The sequence below is a fragment of the Myotis lucifugus genome, unplaced genomic scaffold, assembly GCF_000147115.1.
Source record: "Myotis lucifugus unplaced genomic scaffold, Myoluc2.0 scaffold_11, whole genome shotgun sequence".
Lineage (NCBI taxonomy): Eukaryota > Metazoa > Chordata > Mammalia > Chiroptera > Vespertilionidae > Myotis > Myotis lucifugus.
In genome coordinates this window covers 13,810,119-13,825,337 of record NW_005871059.1, presented here as the reverse complement: position 1 = coordinate 13,825,337, position 15,219 = coordinate 13,810,119, and the positions used below count along the sequence as shown (strand labels likewise).

General features: G+C 41.8%; 1 protein-coding gene across 1 annotated transcript in view; it reads right to left on the bottom strand.

Annotated features, from left to right (window-relative positions):
- SLC2A12 (solute carrier family 2 member 12) overlaps positions 1-15,219 on the bottom strand; it is a 50,798-nt gene that overhangs the window by 22,030 nt on the left and 13,549 nt on the right. Inside the window, 1 exon segment of the mRNA XM_006084459.3 lies at positions 8,490-9,830. Coding sequence (XP_006084521.1) covers positions 8,490-9,830 — 1,341 coding nt within the window.

Below are 15,219 nucleotides of genomic sequence, written 5' to 3'. Positions count from 1 at the left end.
GCAAGTGTTCCTTGGAAAATTTCGTAACCTTGTGTTCTGGAAAATAATAAAGTAAAAAATGAATGCTTGTGCTTATTAAGATAGTGTTAAAACCTTAGTCTGTCTCTTTAATATCGCTACTGTCCAATATTTTTAAGTTTCAAGGTCATAGGGCTATGATTGTGCTGAGCTGGAAATAAAGTTCAGCATAGACGTACTATGTGAACAGTTGCTGACGGTAACAGACGGATGGTGTCATTCTGTCCAAACACTACAAACGCAATTTTAGACTCCTTGGTTCTGTTAGTACTACTGCTTCATCATCTGACTCCAAAGAGGAAAATAGGATTTAATTAGATAAGAGTACAATATTTCTTTAAAAGTTTTGCCTCTTTTGTTTGGGTGCAAATATAGTGTAAAACCCTTCAGACACTATTTTTTTGTTTATTTTTCATTATTTTAATTCCTAACACCAGAGGATCAAATAATTCACCACTTTAATCAATCAAAATGACCTCTGACTTAATTAACTAAAAAACGAGCAGTAGCAGTATGAATATTGGTAATTACTGAAACCTAAGATTTAAAAAGGGGGGATAAAAGGGTTGCAAGATCTTAAAGGTAACACAAACCCTGTGTGTGAGTATGATTGTGTAATGGCTGCACTTGATAACAAAGCTCTCCTGTGTAAAGAATAACAATTTGTGCAATATACCTTTTCTGTAAAGATGTGTAATTATCATAAGAATGGTGGGAAAGGATGATAAACACTAACTGTGATAGTTCTGCGTATCAGGGGCCTGGGGTCTAGGGAAAAATATGAAGAGTATCTTTTGAAACATTTGATGTCCTTCTGGCCTGTAAGCCTCTCTGCTCTAAAACCAATATATTTTAGAGTGAAGCAGCTAAATAAACTTCTAAATTAGAATCGATTGTTCCACATCTCTGGAGTTGTCATAATCTTTAACTGTGCAAAAATCACATGAAAAATTTGAAGAGCTAGAGTTATTTAGGTATAACATCTAAATTTAGCCCTAGCTGGTTTGGCTCAATGCATAGAGCATGGCCTGCAACCCAAAAGGTCCAGGGTTTGATTTAGGTCAAGGGCATGTACTTCAATTGCCAGTTCCTCCCCAGCCTGGGGCCTGGTGGGGTGTGTGCAGGAGGCAACCAATCGATGTGTTGCTCTCACATCAATGTTTCTCTTTGTCTTTTCCTCTCTCTTCCACTCTCTTTATATCAAAATATCCTCGGGTGAGGATTAAAAATAAAAATAAATTTAAGTGTTACAGCAGATGGGTCTTATGCTTCCTACTGATACCCATCCTCCAAAAAGCTGGTTAAACTCCACAAAACCAAACTAAGCAAAGCTAGGCTCTATAATCTTTGAGCCTTAAAAAAATTCTATTTTTTTGTTAAAAGCAGAAAAGCAGGATATTGGAGGTGAGAGACAGTTCCCCATGGGTCTCTTGCTTGTCTTACAAGCAAAGAGACTGACTGCCTTTGTGCCAGGAAGATAGACATAGTGTCTCATCTGAAGCAAAGGTATTTTTTACTGTCCAGTAAATTAAAGATAAAGTGCGCTGACCACCAGGGGGTGGCGTGGAACGAAGAAAGGCTCCGGCCGGCAGCCGGCAGCTGGGGAAGGAAGGCCCTGATCGGCCCTGATTGCTGGCCCGGCCTAGGGACCTTACGCTACCTGTGCATGAATTTTGTGCACCGGGCCTCCAGTCTATTATAAAAAGACTAGAGGCCCAGTGCACGAAATTCGTGCACTCAGGAGTGGGTCCCTCAGCCCAGCCTGCACCCTATTGCAGTCTGGGAGCCCTCAGGGATGTCCAACTGAGGGCTTGGGCCTACGCTGGCAGTTGGACATCCTTAGCACTGCCACGGAGGCAGGAGAGGCTCCCGCCACCAGCGCTGCATTCACCAGCCATGAGCCTGGCTTCTGGCTGAGTGGCGCTCCCTCTGTGGGAGCGCACTGACCACCAGGGGGTAGCTCCTGCATTGAGTGTCTGCCTCCTGGTGGTTAGTGCACATCATAGCGACCAGTCGTTCCCCTGTTTGGTCGATTTGCATATTAGCCTTTTATTATATAGAATTTGGGTTCCTTAAGCTTGGAGTTCCTCTTCTTTAAAATAACCCATCAAGTGTGTAGGTGTCCTCTGTCCCTCTTCATGGGGCTTGAGGAACTGGTGCAGCTGCTGACATTCTGGCTATTGCTATTGCTAGCAGTAATAAATGGTTCTTTGCCTCTGACCATGCATTCTTTTGCCAACATCCATAAAACTGTGACAGGCCACCTTGCTAGTTTGCAAGTGGTCTAACATACCATCCAGTTTGCAGTTCTTGAGAGTTTGATTACTTGTGGCTATGGTATAATTTTTCTACAAAGATCTTTTATTGCTATTATTAACTTTGGACTGCCCATTCATATCTGAGGGATTTAATGTGATTCTTAAGCCTGAAATAATCCATTGAAATATTCCTAAGAGCTCTAATACTAATTAAGTGAGCAAAAACAACCCCCAAATTCCAGGTTCAGATTTTCACATATTTCTCTTCAGAAAACCATGAAAGAATTACCTTAAATTATTTTTGGTAAAAAGACAGGTTTTAAAACATTCAACTATTAAACCAAGATAGGAATAACCACCCCATAATATGGCAAATCACAATCTTTATTTCTTTTTCCAGGGGAAGGGCTGGGTCTCATATTTGGGGAAAACAATAGATATTTGGGGATGAATATTACATCTTAACATCATAAAAATTTTAAATGCCTTAATTTTAGTACATTTAAAACATCAATTTTCTTTAGTCATCAATTGAATTGGGGATGACCCTGAATTCTCAATTGAGTAGCTTTACTCAGATATAATTTTTGATCAAATGTCCAGAGAGTTCCACACAAGCCACGTTTATCTCTTATTCCCTAGATATTGACTCAGATTCATGCCAGAGGAGATCAGGATGTATCAACCCCAGACTAGAGAGAGAGAGCTTCCCTTTAATCACAAGCTGAGAGAGGTCCAGAAACATCTCTCTCTCTCTCTCTCTCTCTCTCTCTCTCTCTCTCTGAGATGTTTTTGACTCATCTAACAAATATTTATGGAGTCCCTATTGTGGGTCAGGCCCAAGGAAACAACAGTGAGCAAGACAGTTTTTGTGCACATAGGACATAGAGTCTACATTAGTTGCACCAACTTATACGAGTAGGCATTGGGTGTTTCTCAGCCTACATCGATCACCTTTCACCAAAGCCTAGGGATTTTCTGTACCGCCTGTCTGTTTTTCTAGGAAGCTCTCTTGACTGTAGGTCATCCAGAATTGAACCATATTTCAAGCCACCAATGTATTTTTTTTTCTTGACCCGACTAAAATGGTTTATAGAAGGGAGGTCAGGAGGACCATGGCATCACAATTCAGCATAAGGTATGAAGCACTACCTGTGTTCTGACATGACTTAAGCAAAATGCCTGCTGAGGTCAGTGCTGGCATTATCAGAGCTACTCATCTCAGTTTGACCACAGCCAGATACTTAACAGCACTAGGAACTAAATGTACTGAGTCTCTGCTGCAGACCAGACACTAAACCACATGCAGATTGTTCCATTCAACCTCACAATTACACTGTGAGATGGACAATTGTGCCCCATTTTCTAGGTAGGGAAACTGATGCCTACAGCGATGAATTGACTTGTCCAAAGTCCTACCTTGTGGGGCTAGGACACAAAATGATGCCAAAGCCTCGTCCCAATTCAAACACCACGTTATACAGCCTTGAGAGGCTTTCTTGCTGTTCTCCTAAACCTTCAGCTCATGTCCCTCTCAAGGCCATTCGACCTGCCATTCTCCCTGCTGAAAACTCCCTTCTCCCAGAGTTTCACACTTCATATGAGCCGTGGCCCAAATTTCACCATCACAGAAAGGCCTCTTATGGCCATCCTATCGGAAATAACTCTCCTCCAAGAATGCTCTTTCATTTATCCTTCTTCATTTTTTATCACTCGTCCTCTGCCTGAATGTTAACACCTCTCTCTTCCTGACCTGGGATAGCACCTCTCTTCATTTTCTTGCTCATTGCCTGTCCCCACACTCATTCCACGAGGGCAGGGTGTGGCTCTCGCTCAGCCATCCCTGAATCTGGGTGAGCAATACACACGTGCTGGATGAGTGAGTGAGTCAGTGAACCCCCAGGCTTTCCCTCTCTCTTCCTTTGTTGGTCATGCCAAGGTGTGCTTTCTTGCCCGAACTCCTGCTTATTCGACAGAAGAGATTGGGGCAGATGATTGGGGATCACCTGTCAGTCAGTGTTCAGTATGAATACAAAGGTAGTTAAAAAATGACAGTCAGAGTCGCATACCAAACTTAATATGTGACCTTGGACAAATTCCTTTCATTTGATCATAATGAAAATATATATAATCACGAGATGGGAGAGGAGGTTAATTAATTGTACAGACCTAGGAATCTGTGGATTTAGAAAAGCCCTGGTAATTACTGTGAACAGAACAGTTACACACATTTTTCTGAGTTACATTTGCTATTTTAAGAAGGCTGGGTTTCTACACAAGTATCACCTCAAATGAACTCATGAGATAATAACTTTATGCCTTGTGTTTGGGCTCAACTCTGCTTTACTTATAAAGCATGTGGCTCTAAGTCCTCACAATGTCAGGACTCTTCCATTCTACCCCGATGCTTGAACCACGACAGAAAAATACTGTTATTAAAAGAAGCTAAAACGATGATCGGGATCACTCCAGAAACACTGTGGAGAGTAAGGGTAAGATTTTGAACATATTTTGAAGTGAAAGGTCAGTTATGGAAAACAAAATGTTTAATAATAGTCTCCAATAAAAGCAATGGAGTATATATTCTGATTTTATTTGATGGAAGAATTTTAGTATTAGTTGTAAAGAAATGCAGGGCTGAGGTTCTTAAACTCTTTGGGCCATGAATTCCTTTTTAGAATAATATTTTAAATGCGTTAAAATATAATACATAAGATTGCTTGGTATCAAATTCATTTCCCCTCCTGAATTCCAGATTCTAGAGCAACCTGTTATTTTACAGTTAGAGGACCAGAGAGTGGAATGACATAGAACATACACGCAATCCTAAAAAAAATAGAAACACTCCTTTGGCAAAAGAAATATGGCATGATTTAATGCAAGTAAGGAATGCTTTTTTTAGCCAACCCATATTTAAGAAGGTTTAATGAAAATGGTATAATCTTGCTTTCGATTTTACTTTAGAACAACATGTGCATTTTCTTTTATACCTCTATTTACAGAAAGGATTTGCTTTATTACAAGCAACCAACTCTCTACATGAAATATCTGAGAATAATCACATTAGGTTAATAAGTTTTAGAAAGCATTCAAGATCTAGTATGAAAATCTTGCTCCTAATAAAAATCTTCTTAAACCTCCCACTGGTTTTTGCAGCTTATACCAATGCTCTAGAATACAATTTTGGTGATTGAATTGGAATTCCTGTGGTATGCTTTCTTTAGAAAAGAAAAATAAACTACAACATGAATATGGACAAAAATGACTGATCCTTAGCAAGGGATAAAAAAAAAGGAAAATTACTCAAATCCCTTCTAAAAGCTCAAGGAGAATCAATAGCCCCAAACCACAGATGGGAAATCGCTGCTTGTTCTACTTAGAGCAAGTGGCTGATGGGAATTCTGTCTCAGGCTGCATGCTTCCCAGCCTCGGGAGGGAATACCTAGCTCAGTCCTCGGCATTACAATTATAAGTTGGAGAAACCAAGCTATTTCCCTTTCCCATACCCAAACCCCCTTCAACTCTGAGATTCTCTATCTCACTAGTATTGCTGGGGGTCTAAGAAATTCTCAAAGGGACTCACTTCTCCAGGTTGTAGCAAAAAGCAAAGGTGTCAAAGCAAACAAACAAACAAAAAATAAAACTGGGACTAATTTTAGGTCCTCTGTGCCTGGAAGTCCCAATAACTATGACTTAACAAAGAAAAGCCCTAAATGCCTCCCACTACTTGTTTCCAAGCACTAACTCCCCTGCATCTTTTCTTATGAGCAAACACAGGAAGAGATTTTTGTCACATGCCCATGTGACGAATTATTTTGCAAAAGAACTCGTGATGATGTTTGGCAGAAACAGGAGTTTCTTTGGCCGCCTCGCATTTCTAACTTATGTGCTACTTAGTTTGCCCATAGGTCACTTAACACATGTAAAGAAGCACACTTTGAGATTTTCCCTATATCTGCATCTTATTTTTAAAGTCCTCCCCGCCCCCTTAGAAACACAAATGTGTTCGTGCATGGTTTTCAAACAGATTTATGCTACACTCACTTAAAGGGAGAGAAAAAAAATATAAAATGTCATTTCTTTCCTCAAAGAGCTGATAATCCAGTAACCATATTCTAGCTAATAAACCAAAACATACAGTAGCAATAACTGTATCAGTAAGGACTATGTTATATTACAGTGTGCATTACACTATGTGTATAAACTTCCATTTATATCATACCCTGTAGCATCCAAACCACACATACATTTGCTCACCTGATGCTGACTCTGTGACATAAAACAGATATTACTATACCCAATTCATAGATTAAAAACAGCTTCATGAAGATAGTCGACTTAAAGATCACACAGCCAGTAGGCTGAAGACCTGGGATTAGAATAAAGTTTTCTGATTTAAATTCAGGCTTCTTATAGCCCAGAACTGACCTATTCTACACTAGAAATAACTAGTAGTTCATACACATAAAGACCTCTAAGAAAGAAGTGAATTCCTAGAGGAGAGAAGAATTTCATTGAGCTTTAAAGGTAGGAAGAATTTCATTGAGCTTTGGGTAGGGTCGAGGAAGTGTAAAGCAGTGGGAAATAAAGAAGCCCAGAGTGATAAGGTATTGCCCCATTGCACAATGCCAGGGACACTGTTCACTTTGCTGTCCATGTGGAGTATATAGTAGTATGTACTCCTGTATGAATGGTGGCCCTTGAGCATAACTCCATAAACCACATTATAAATGGTACCCCAAGGAGTTGTGTAAACAGCCTGATATAGTTGGGTGAGATGGTGGAAGGTCTTGAAAGTCATGCAATTCTTCCCTCAAAGAATGGTGATATAGTGGTACGCAAAGCATGGAATTAGGCTTCCAAAGCCTGGGGTTTTATTTCCAAATCTGTGTCATCTCAATCCCCTGTGTTTCTTGTTTCTTTTCAATAAAAGAAAAATGTTGGAATAGATAATTTCTAATCTTTTTATCTTGTAAAGCATTTGATTTCTCTGATGTGGTAGATAGTAGGACACCATGGAGGGTGTGTGAACATTGGTGACATGAGGAAAATGGTATTTAAGGAATACTGGAATAGAGGGTGAATGGGCATGAGAAAGGCCTGGAACAGGAGAGACCTACAGTCTCCTAGCAACCTAAGAACCATATGGGTAGGCAATGGTAGCAGAAATGGGAAGGAAAAGATAAACACTGGAGCCATCTATGAGGCAAAATCCAAGAGCATTTGGTCATTGACTAGATTGGGCACTGTACTCTCCTCTATTTATTTGAGCAAGTTTGTTTGGACCTTGATCCTTATTAACAAAGGTTTTAATACCAAGTGTGTGTGTGTGTGTGTGTGTGTGTGAGAGAGAGAGAGAGAGAGAGAGAGAGAGAGAGAGAGAGAGAGGAGAGAGGAGTGGGAGTTGAGGATGATAGAGTAAGCACTTTATTTTCTAGGGAGATGTACAAAAGACCTTTTACAACTTCTTGACAGAGAGGTTTAGACTTTCAGGCTGAGGCTAAAAGACTAGGGAACTTCAACAAACAGCCTATTCTAGCAAACCTGAGAGACTTTGCTCCGGAGAAGGATTTAAAATTTGTCATTGGAGTAGACTGGCTATAGAAAACAAAACATCCTGTAGCTATCTCCCTGTAAATTGTTTGTATTCTGTTTAATAAGAGTAACTTGACTCCCATTCTCTGTTTCATGGGGGGGAGTAAAGTACCCTGGGAGGTTATTCTAGTGATAAAATAGCTTAAAGAAATAATGCATTCTCCTTCCCATCTCATAATTCCCTTCTTCTTCATTATTACTGGAATGCACCCACTAGAGTGTCTTTAAGAAAATCTTGATACTTTCCCCCTCTCACCTATGAAAAAACTCAGGAATGATATTTAAAAAAATGTTATCTCAGTAAACTTTGCTTTCATAAAACAATATATTCTCTTGGACAATAAATATCTTTCAAAGTCTGGTTCACCTCCAATCAATTGATGTTAAAGTATCCTTGTGGGACATATAATTGCAAACTTCCCTTTGGGTGGATACTGGCCCTGCACATTTCACTAAGCAGGTATAAGCCAGGCATACTTTCTTCTGATATTATCCATGTCCTGCTTCTAGTAGGTCTGTGTATGAGATACTATAGCAGTGGGATGCTCTCATTGGTCAAAAGCAATTCACTAGCATTTATAAGGGGTGAGGAGGAGGAATAAAAAATAAAATACTTACTTGGTCCTAGACCAATTGAAAAAGCAGCAACATAAACAAGTAAGCTGGCCAAGGATAGCCATTTCAAAAATGGTGGGACTTCCGCAGGGTCTGTGACTATCTGGTATTCAGTTTGGCTCAGTCCAGCACTTAGTGAGGATGCTGAGGTCATCTCCCCTCTCTTATCCACATCATTTCTCCTGGGCATTAATGAGCTTCTGCTGTGAGAAGTGATCCCCTTAAAGGGCTCTCTAAGAGTTTCATTGCTGGCTGACAAGTTTCTTGATCCATAAAACACCAACTCATCCAAGGACTGGTTGATAAGACTATGGCTTCTGCAGATATGGGTGAAGTTCATGTGGATGTTGAGATTCACAATGCCCATGGTCACCAATGAGGCTGCCATCACAGAAGAGCCAACACAGAGGAAGGTTTTGGCCCCGACATGGTCTACAAGAAGCGTGGCTGGGATGGTGCTGATGACCTTGACAACCCCAACGCCTGTGGAGGCTAGGCTAGCTGCCTCATTGCTTTGGAAGCCAACAGATTTCAAAACAGTTGATGCATAGAATAATATGTTTGGTTGGCCAGTAATTTGTACAAAAAATACCAGTGTTAGGCCTATCATTATTCTGGTCCTCATGTTGTCCTTCGAACGAAACAGATCCCAAAAACTATACTGATATTCATCTTTCAGGGAAGATTTTATCAGAGTGAGTTCCTCCATGGTATCTGAGAGGGCTCTCAACTTTTGAAGAACCTTGCCAGCAGCTTCCTCCTGTCCTTTCATCACCAGAAACCGGGGACTTGGAGGAAGAAAATACATTCCAATCGCTTGCAAAACTCCCAAGGGAATAACAAGGCCGAACATGTACTTCCAGCCATGGGAAACATTGGCAAATGCATAATTTGAAATGTAGGCCAAAAGAATGCCAATGACAATCATCAGCTCATTCAGTGACACCAGAAGACCCCGTCTGTGCTGTGGGGCAATCTCGGCGATATAAACACAAGTGGCAATTGAAGAGAGTGCAATGGAAACCCCTATAGCAATGCGTCCCACTATAAGAACCGTGTATGATAAACTGAGTATCAAGACTAGGCTTCCAAGTCCAAGTAGGCAGGACGACAAGATGATGGCAGCCCTTCTTCCATACCTGTCAATGAGGACCCCTCCCGTGAGAGAGGTGAGTAAGGCCCCGATGAGGAGGGAGCTCACAACCATTTCCTGCTCCTGGCAGGTCAGGACTAATAAGGTTCTTAGCTGAAGAAGAGCCCCGGAGATGATCCCAAGTTCATAACCCACCAGGAGGCCGCTGACAGCTGCCGTGACCGATGACAGGAGAGTAAACATGCCGCACCCTGCAAGCAGAGAGGAGAAACAGAGAGGTCAGTTCTGATTGTCATTTTAAACACTTTATGTCTGAATGGGGACTTAACCTTGTGTACGTTTTTCATAGCACTGAGTACAAACACACACATAAGTAGAATATAGTAAGATAATATGCTAACCAAAAAAATGGTTAGCTATAAGAGAAAGAATCCTCTTTCTGTTTTGGGAGAAGGGTGGAGACATTTAGGAAGTCAGTTCCTTCTATTTGTGATGTTTATGTTGCTCTAAGTTTTGAGCCAACAGTTATGCAAGACAAGCAGATGACATGATGAAGACTGAACAAACAAGAGTACCTTTAGCTCCTGCCTTGGTGTTGGATCAGAAATTTATATAGCCTGGCTCCTCTGGTTCCACCCTGGTTCTCTAAAGACAAATGCTTGAGGGCAGGATAAAGAGGGTAGGAGCCTGAAGAAGTGCTACCAGCTTCCCACTGTGTACCCTGGGGAGAATGAGCACAGCTCCCAGGAAACCATTCTTCTGTCTCTTGGCCACAGTTGGGCCACCATTGGCTTTTGCTGAAGCACATGAAGGTGTGGGGAGGGATTGGAGGAGGTGTGAGTGCCTTAAAGAAGTCAAGGCTGTGTCAGAAAGAAGGGAGGGAGACACGGATGCAGGGCAGGAAACCAACCATATCCATTACTGGCTCTGAGTAAGGAGGAAAGGATGGAACATAAGGAAGAAAGCTCAATCGTTACTTCCATTTTTCTATTATTATAATGTTAAAATCTGAGGAAGTCTGGCCGGCGTGGCTCAGTGGCTGAGTGTTGACCTATGAACAGTTCAATTCCCGGTCAGGGTACATGCCTGGGTTGTGGGCCCGATCCCCAGTATGGGGCATGCAGGAGGCAGCCGATCAATGATTCTCTGCTCATTGATGTCTCTATCTCTCTCTCCCTTTCCCTTCCTCTCTTAAATAAATAAAAAATATATATAAAAGTATATCTTTTTTAAAAATCTGAGGAAAATGGCAAAATGTTAATATTAATTTTGGTGGTAGGTATACAGATGTCTGTAACTTGTCAAAACAGAAACAAAACAAACAAAAAGTAGTTGAGGAAAAAACATTGCAGGCACAGGAAACAGCAGTTTCCAAGGCCTGAGATCATGTTTCAAACTTGTCAGACAGCCAGCACATCATGTGAGGGGCACAGCATAAGCTTGAAGAGGTAGGTGGAGAGGGCATCCGTGACGGGCATAAGTACAGAGGGGACACTTCAAGTAGGCCTGGCAGGTCACAGTGACAACTTGTTATTGTATCCCAAGTATATGGAGTCAATGCCTACTGACTGCTAAGAGGGCACTGTCACTGAGTTTCTTGCTGCTGTGTGCAGACGAATACTTCCAGGGCAAAGATGGGTAGCAGGGAGCAATGCGTTACCTTAGTCCTGACAAGAGATGATGCTAGCTTCAACTTGGGTGTGAGGAGTGAAACTGAAGGCAAGTACATTCAAGAGTTAATTTGGAGGTTATAAAAATGACTACACATGCTCATGAACTGGAACTAGAGGGTAAGGAAGTGGATCAGAGCCCAAGATTGCTCAATGGTTTGAGTAGTTGGTTGAGTAGAGATTGAGGAGGAGCAGTGGAAATCAGAAGTTCCATTTTAGACTTATGAAAATGTCTTGCTTGTTTTACCCAAGTAGGAGACTGAGTATAGAGATTTGCAGCTTAAAAAGGTAGATCAAGGATGGAGGTATGTATCTGGGATTCAGGGGCATGTGTTTGGTATTTAAAGCAATGGGAATGAATGAGATCACTTAGGGAGACAGAAGAGATAAAAAGGAGGAGTAGGACTAGAACTTGGACCGAGGGTGCACCAACATTTAGAAGAGGAGGTAACAGTAAAGGAGATGGAGAAGCAGAAATAAAATGCGTGTAAAAGAAGTAGAAACATGTGCTTGGACACAATGATCACAGGCTGAGCTAAAGCTATTTAAACCCGATGAAACAGGGCAGAGAGTGTGGTTAAAAATACTGCTTAGCTCTAGTGAAAGAAGCTGGTCAAATAAAGGTATTCTAAATCTCTTCCCCCCACACATATCCAAGGTACTTTACAGCTTCAGGACCCTGGTGGGACATGAAAAAGTGGGAGATTCCAAAAAATAAATGAAAAAGAATTGAATATTTAGATTAGGGGTTGGGAACCTTTTTTCTGCCAATGGCCATTTAGATATTTATAACATCATTCTCAGGCCATATAAAATTATCAGCTTAAAAACTAGCCTGCTATATTTGGTCAGACATTTAATCAACTCACCCCTAATGCCTTGGCAGGGCCAGACCAAATGATTTCGCAGGCCTTATAAGGCCCACAGGCTGGATGTTCCCCACCCGATTAGATGAAGGAGCAAATAAGAAGGCAATAATCCATAATCAAATCAAATCAAAGTAATTTATGAACACAAACCACTGAATTGAAATTAAATCAGCAGTTTATCCAGCTAATCATGAAAACAAATAAATATTTGCAACATTACATGGCAGGCATTTTCCTAGGTACTTGGGGGTACATATATACCAATGAAACAAAAACAGATGTAGCTCTTACCCCTCAAGAAACTTAACATTCTAATCAGTCTTTATTATATACAATTATCCTAGATAATAAAAACCTAATATGCTAAGTGTCCCACGTTTGACTGTTTGACCAGTCACTATGATGCGCACTGACCACCAGGGGGCAGATGCGCCGACCTGTAGGTTAGGTTGCTGCTGGGGTCTGGCTGATTGGGATTGGGAGAGACAGGCCAGACACGCCCTGGAGCCCTCCCACAGTCCCTCCCTGGTCCTGATCGTGCACTGGTGGGGTCCCTTGGCCTGGCCTGTGCTCTCTCACAATCTGGGACCCCTTGGGGGATGTCAGAGAGCCAGTTTCAGCCTTATCCCTGCAGGCCAGGCCCAGGGACCCCACCCATGCACGAATCACTATTATAGGTTCACTTATGTCCTCAGTTTCCACATGATCTTAAAATCCTCAATCACAAGGAGAATTGGGTCAAATTCTCACATTTGGATAAGACTATTATTACATTGCTTCACATCTCTGCTTGTCATTCTTCATTTTATTTATATTCGATGTGTTGATTAGCATGTATCTTTTAGCGATTGGTCTCTGATATTCAGATTGGAGAAATAAGTGATTTGGAGAATGAAACACTCGAGAGACAGATTGAGTGAGGCACCCCAGAAGGGGATTTAGAGTGACAGAGGACAGCATGGGGATACTGAGTCAAGGGCGTGGGGGAATAGATGCCAGAACTGCTCAAGTAGCAGAAGATTGTCCTTGGCACCTTGACCATGCATGCTGCTTTCTTAGTGTTTCCCTTTTGTTAGATGGGAATGACTGCTTCCCCACAGAAGGAAAGACCCCAGGAAATACCAGCGTCCCTTCCTTTGGTGCTCTATTAACCTACTTTAGAAAGAGCCTGAGGTGACAGATTAAGGAGGAGTGGGAGTAAGGGGCGGACAAGCCAGCTTCTTGTAGTCTGGGGAAGTATCTCCCAAGAGGAAAGGGACCCAGCTTTTTCTTCTGCTTTCTGGACGTAATTTCATATGCCTCATTCTTTTAACCAGGGCTCATAGGACACTGACAGACTGGGATGTATGCAAAGGGTCTGGAAACCATCCTAGTTTGTCCATGTCCTTCTTGAGACCCAGCAGCTAGCACTGAGTATAATTCTTCAGAGATATAATAAGTTATTTCTGTAAGAATTGCTTAGCCCTAGCTGGTTTGGCTCAGTGGATAGAGCATCCGCCTGTGGACTGAAGGGTCCCAGGTTTGATTCCGGCCAAGGGCACATGCGGTTGCAGGCTTGATCCCCAGTAGGGGGTGTGCAGGAGGCAGCTAATCAATGATTCTCTCTCATCACTGATGTTTCTAGCTCTCTCTCCCTCTCCCTTCCTCTCTGAAATCAATTTAAAAAATATTTTTTAAAAAGAATTGCTTAAATTTTTTTTTTACAAAATCAAAAAAAATTGTATATCCCTTTATCTAATCTATCTAGGGAATGTGCCTTTAAAAGCTTACAAAGTTGTAATAGGATTCTATGATCTTATTCTCACATGGGGATGTGTATACCAACATGGGTTATATGCTTTAGAATGAAGCTAAGGTCTTCATTGTCTGAATTTTACTTGAGGAGTATACCTTCCCCGTTGTATGCTTTAAGGGGTACTACCCCAAACTAGCTTCCCCACTCACCTTATGACTGCTACTTGTTACTGCTGCATGTCTACTACAGTCCTCAAGCTGCCTGCCCACTAAGGATTTTAATTCCAATTCAGTGTGGAAACCTAGTCCCTAATGCTCCAGACATGGCAGCCTTGTGACCCCCGAGGACTTTACAGCGATGCAGAATGAGTCCCCCAAGATGTGCCGCAGGGGTTTGCAGATTATTGTGAGCTAAAGGAGACCAAGACTCTAAGGGTCCTAGAGAAACTCCTCCCCTTAACTACCTAGAAAAAATTAAATTAGGAGTTTGGCCCATTATATGAGTTATCACCAGAAATAACTTTTTACCCACCTATATGGCAGGGCAAACTGCTTATTACTGAGCATGCTCTCTCCCTGCAGTTGCCTTCTGAAGCCCCAAGGTACCTTACCTCACCCCTAGCTCAGAAAGTCCTATAGACCTCAATTTCCGTTTCTACCTCTGACTCGCATGTATGCAGCATTCCCATACATATGTATGTAATTAAATTTGGTTATTTTCTCCTGCTAATCCGCCTCATGTCTGTTTGATTATGAAACCAGCCAGAAGAACCTTGAGGGTAGAGGAAAGGTTTTCCTCCCCCTCAACTTCCTTCACAGATCATTTTCCTGGTGCTATTTTACCACATAGACACAATGAGGAGAGACATAAAGGGTGGATGTTTTCCTGTGTCTGCTTTTTGGCTGACGATGATAAAAGCAAGATGTTATCCTATGGATGCCAGAAAGTAAAGAGAACTCTTCTAGGAAATCGGTCAGGGAACAGGAGGAAAGAGAAAGGAAGTGGCAGGAAGGTGGGATTTCTATTTGCCTAAACACGATAGGAGAGTCTGGGGCGGCTGGGTGGACAGGAGCAGCCGCCAGTGCTGAAGGAGAGAGCAGGGTGAGGAATCACAATTAGTGTCTTTTCAAAAAAAACAACCAACACCCAACCCTGAAGTCAAACAGTCTGCACTTAATGTTTCCGAGGAAGTTTAGCTTTCCCAGCAATTTTGCTCATGGCCTAGTATTTACTTATTCACTCCAGAAACCTTTATTGATTAGTCACCTTGTGCCATAAGGAATGCTCAGCCTTTGTGGACATCACACAAGTGGCCACTGGCTGGGGACCAGCAGCTGGTCCCCACAGGCTCTGGGTCATGCCTACC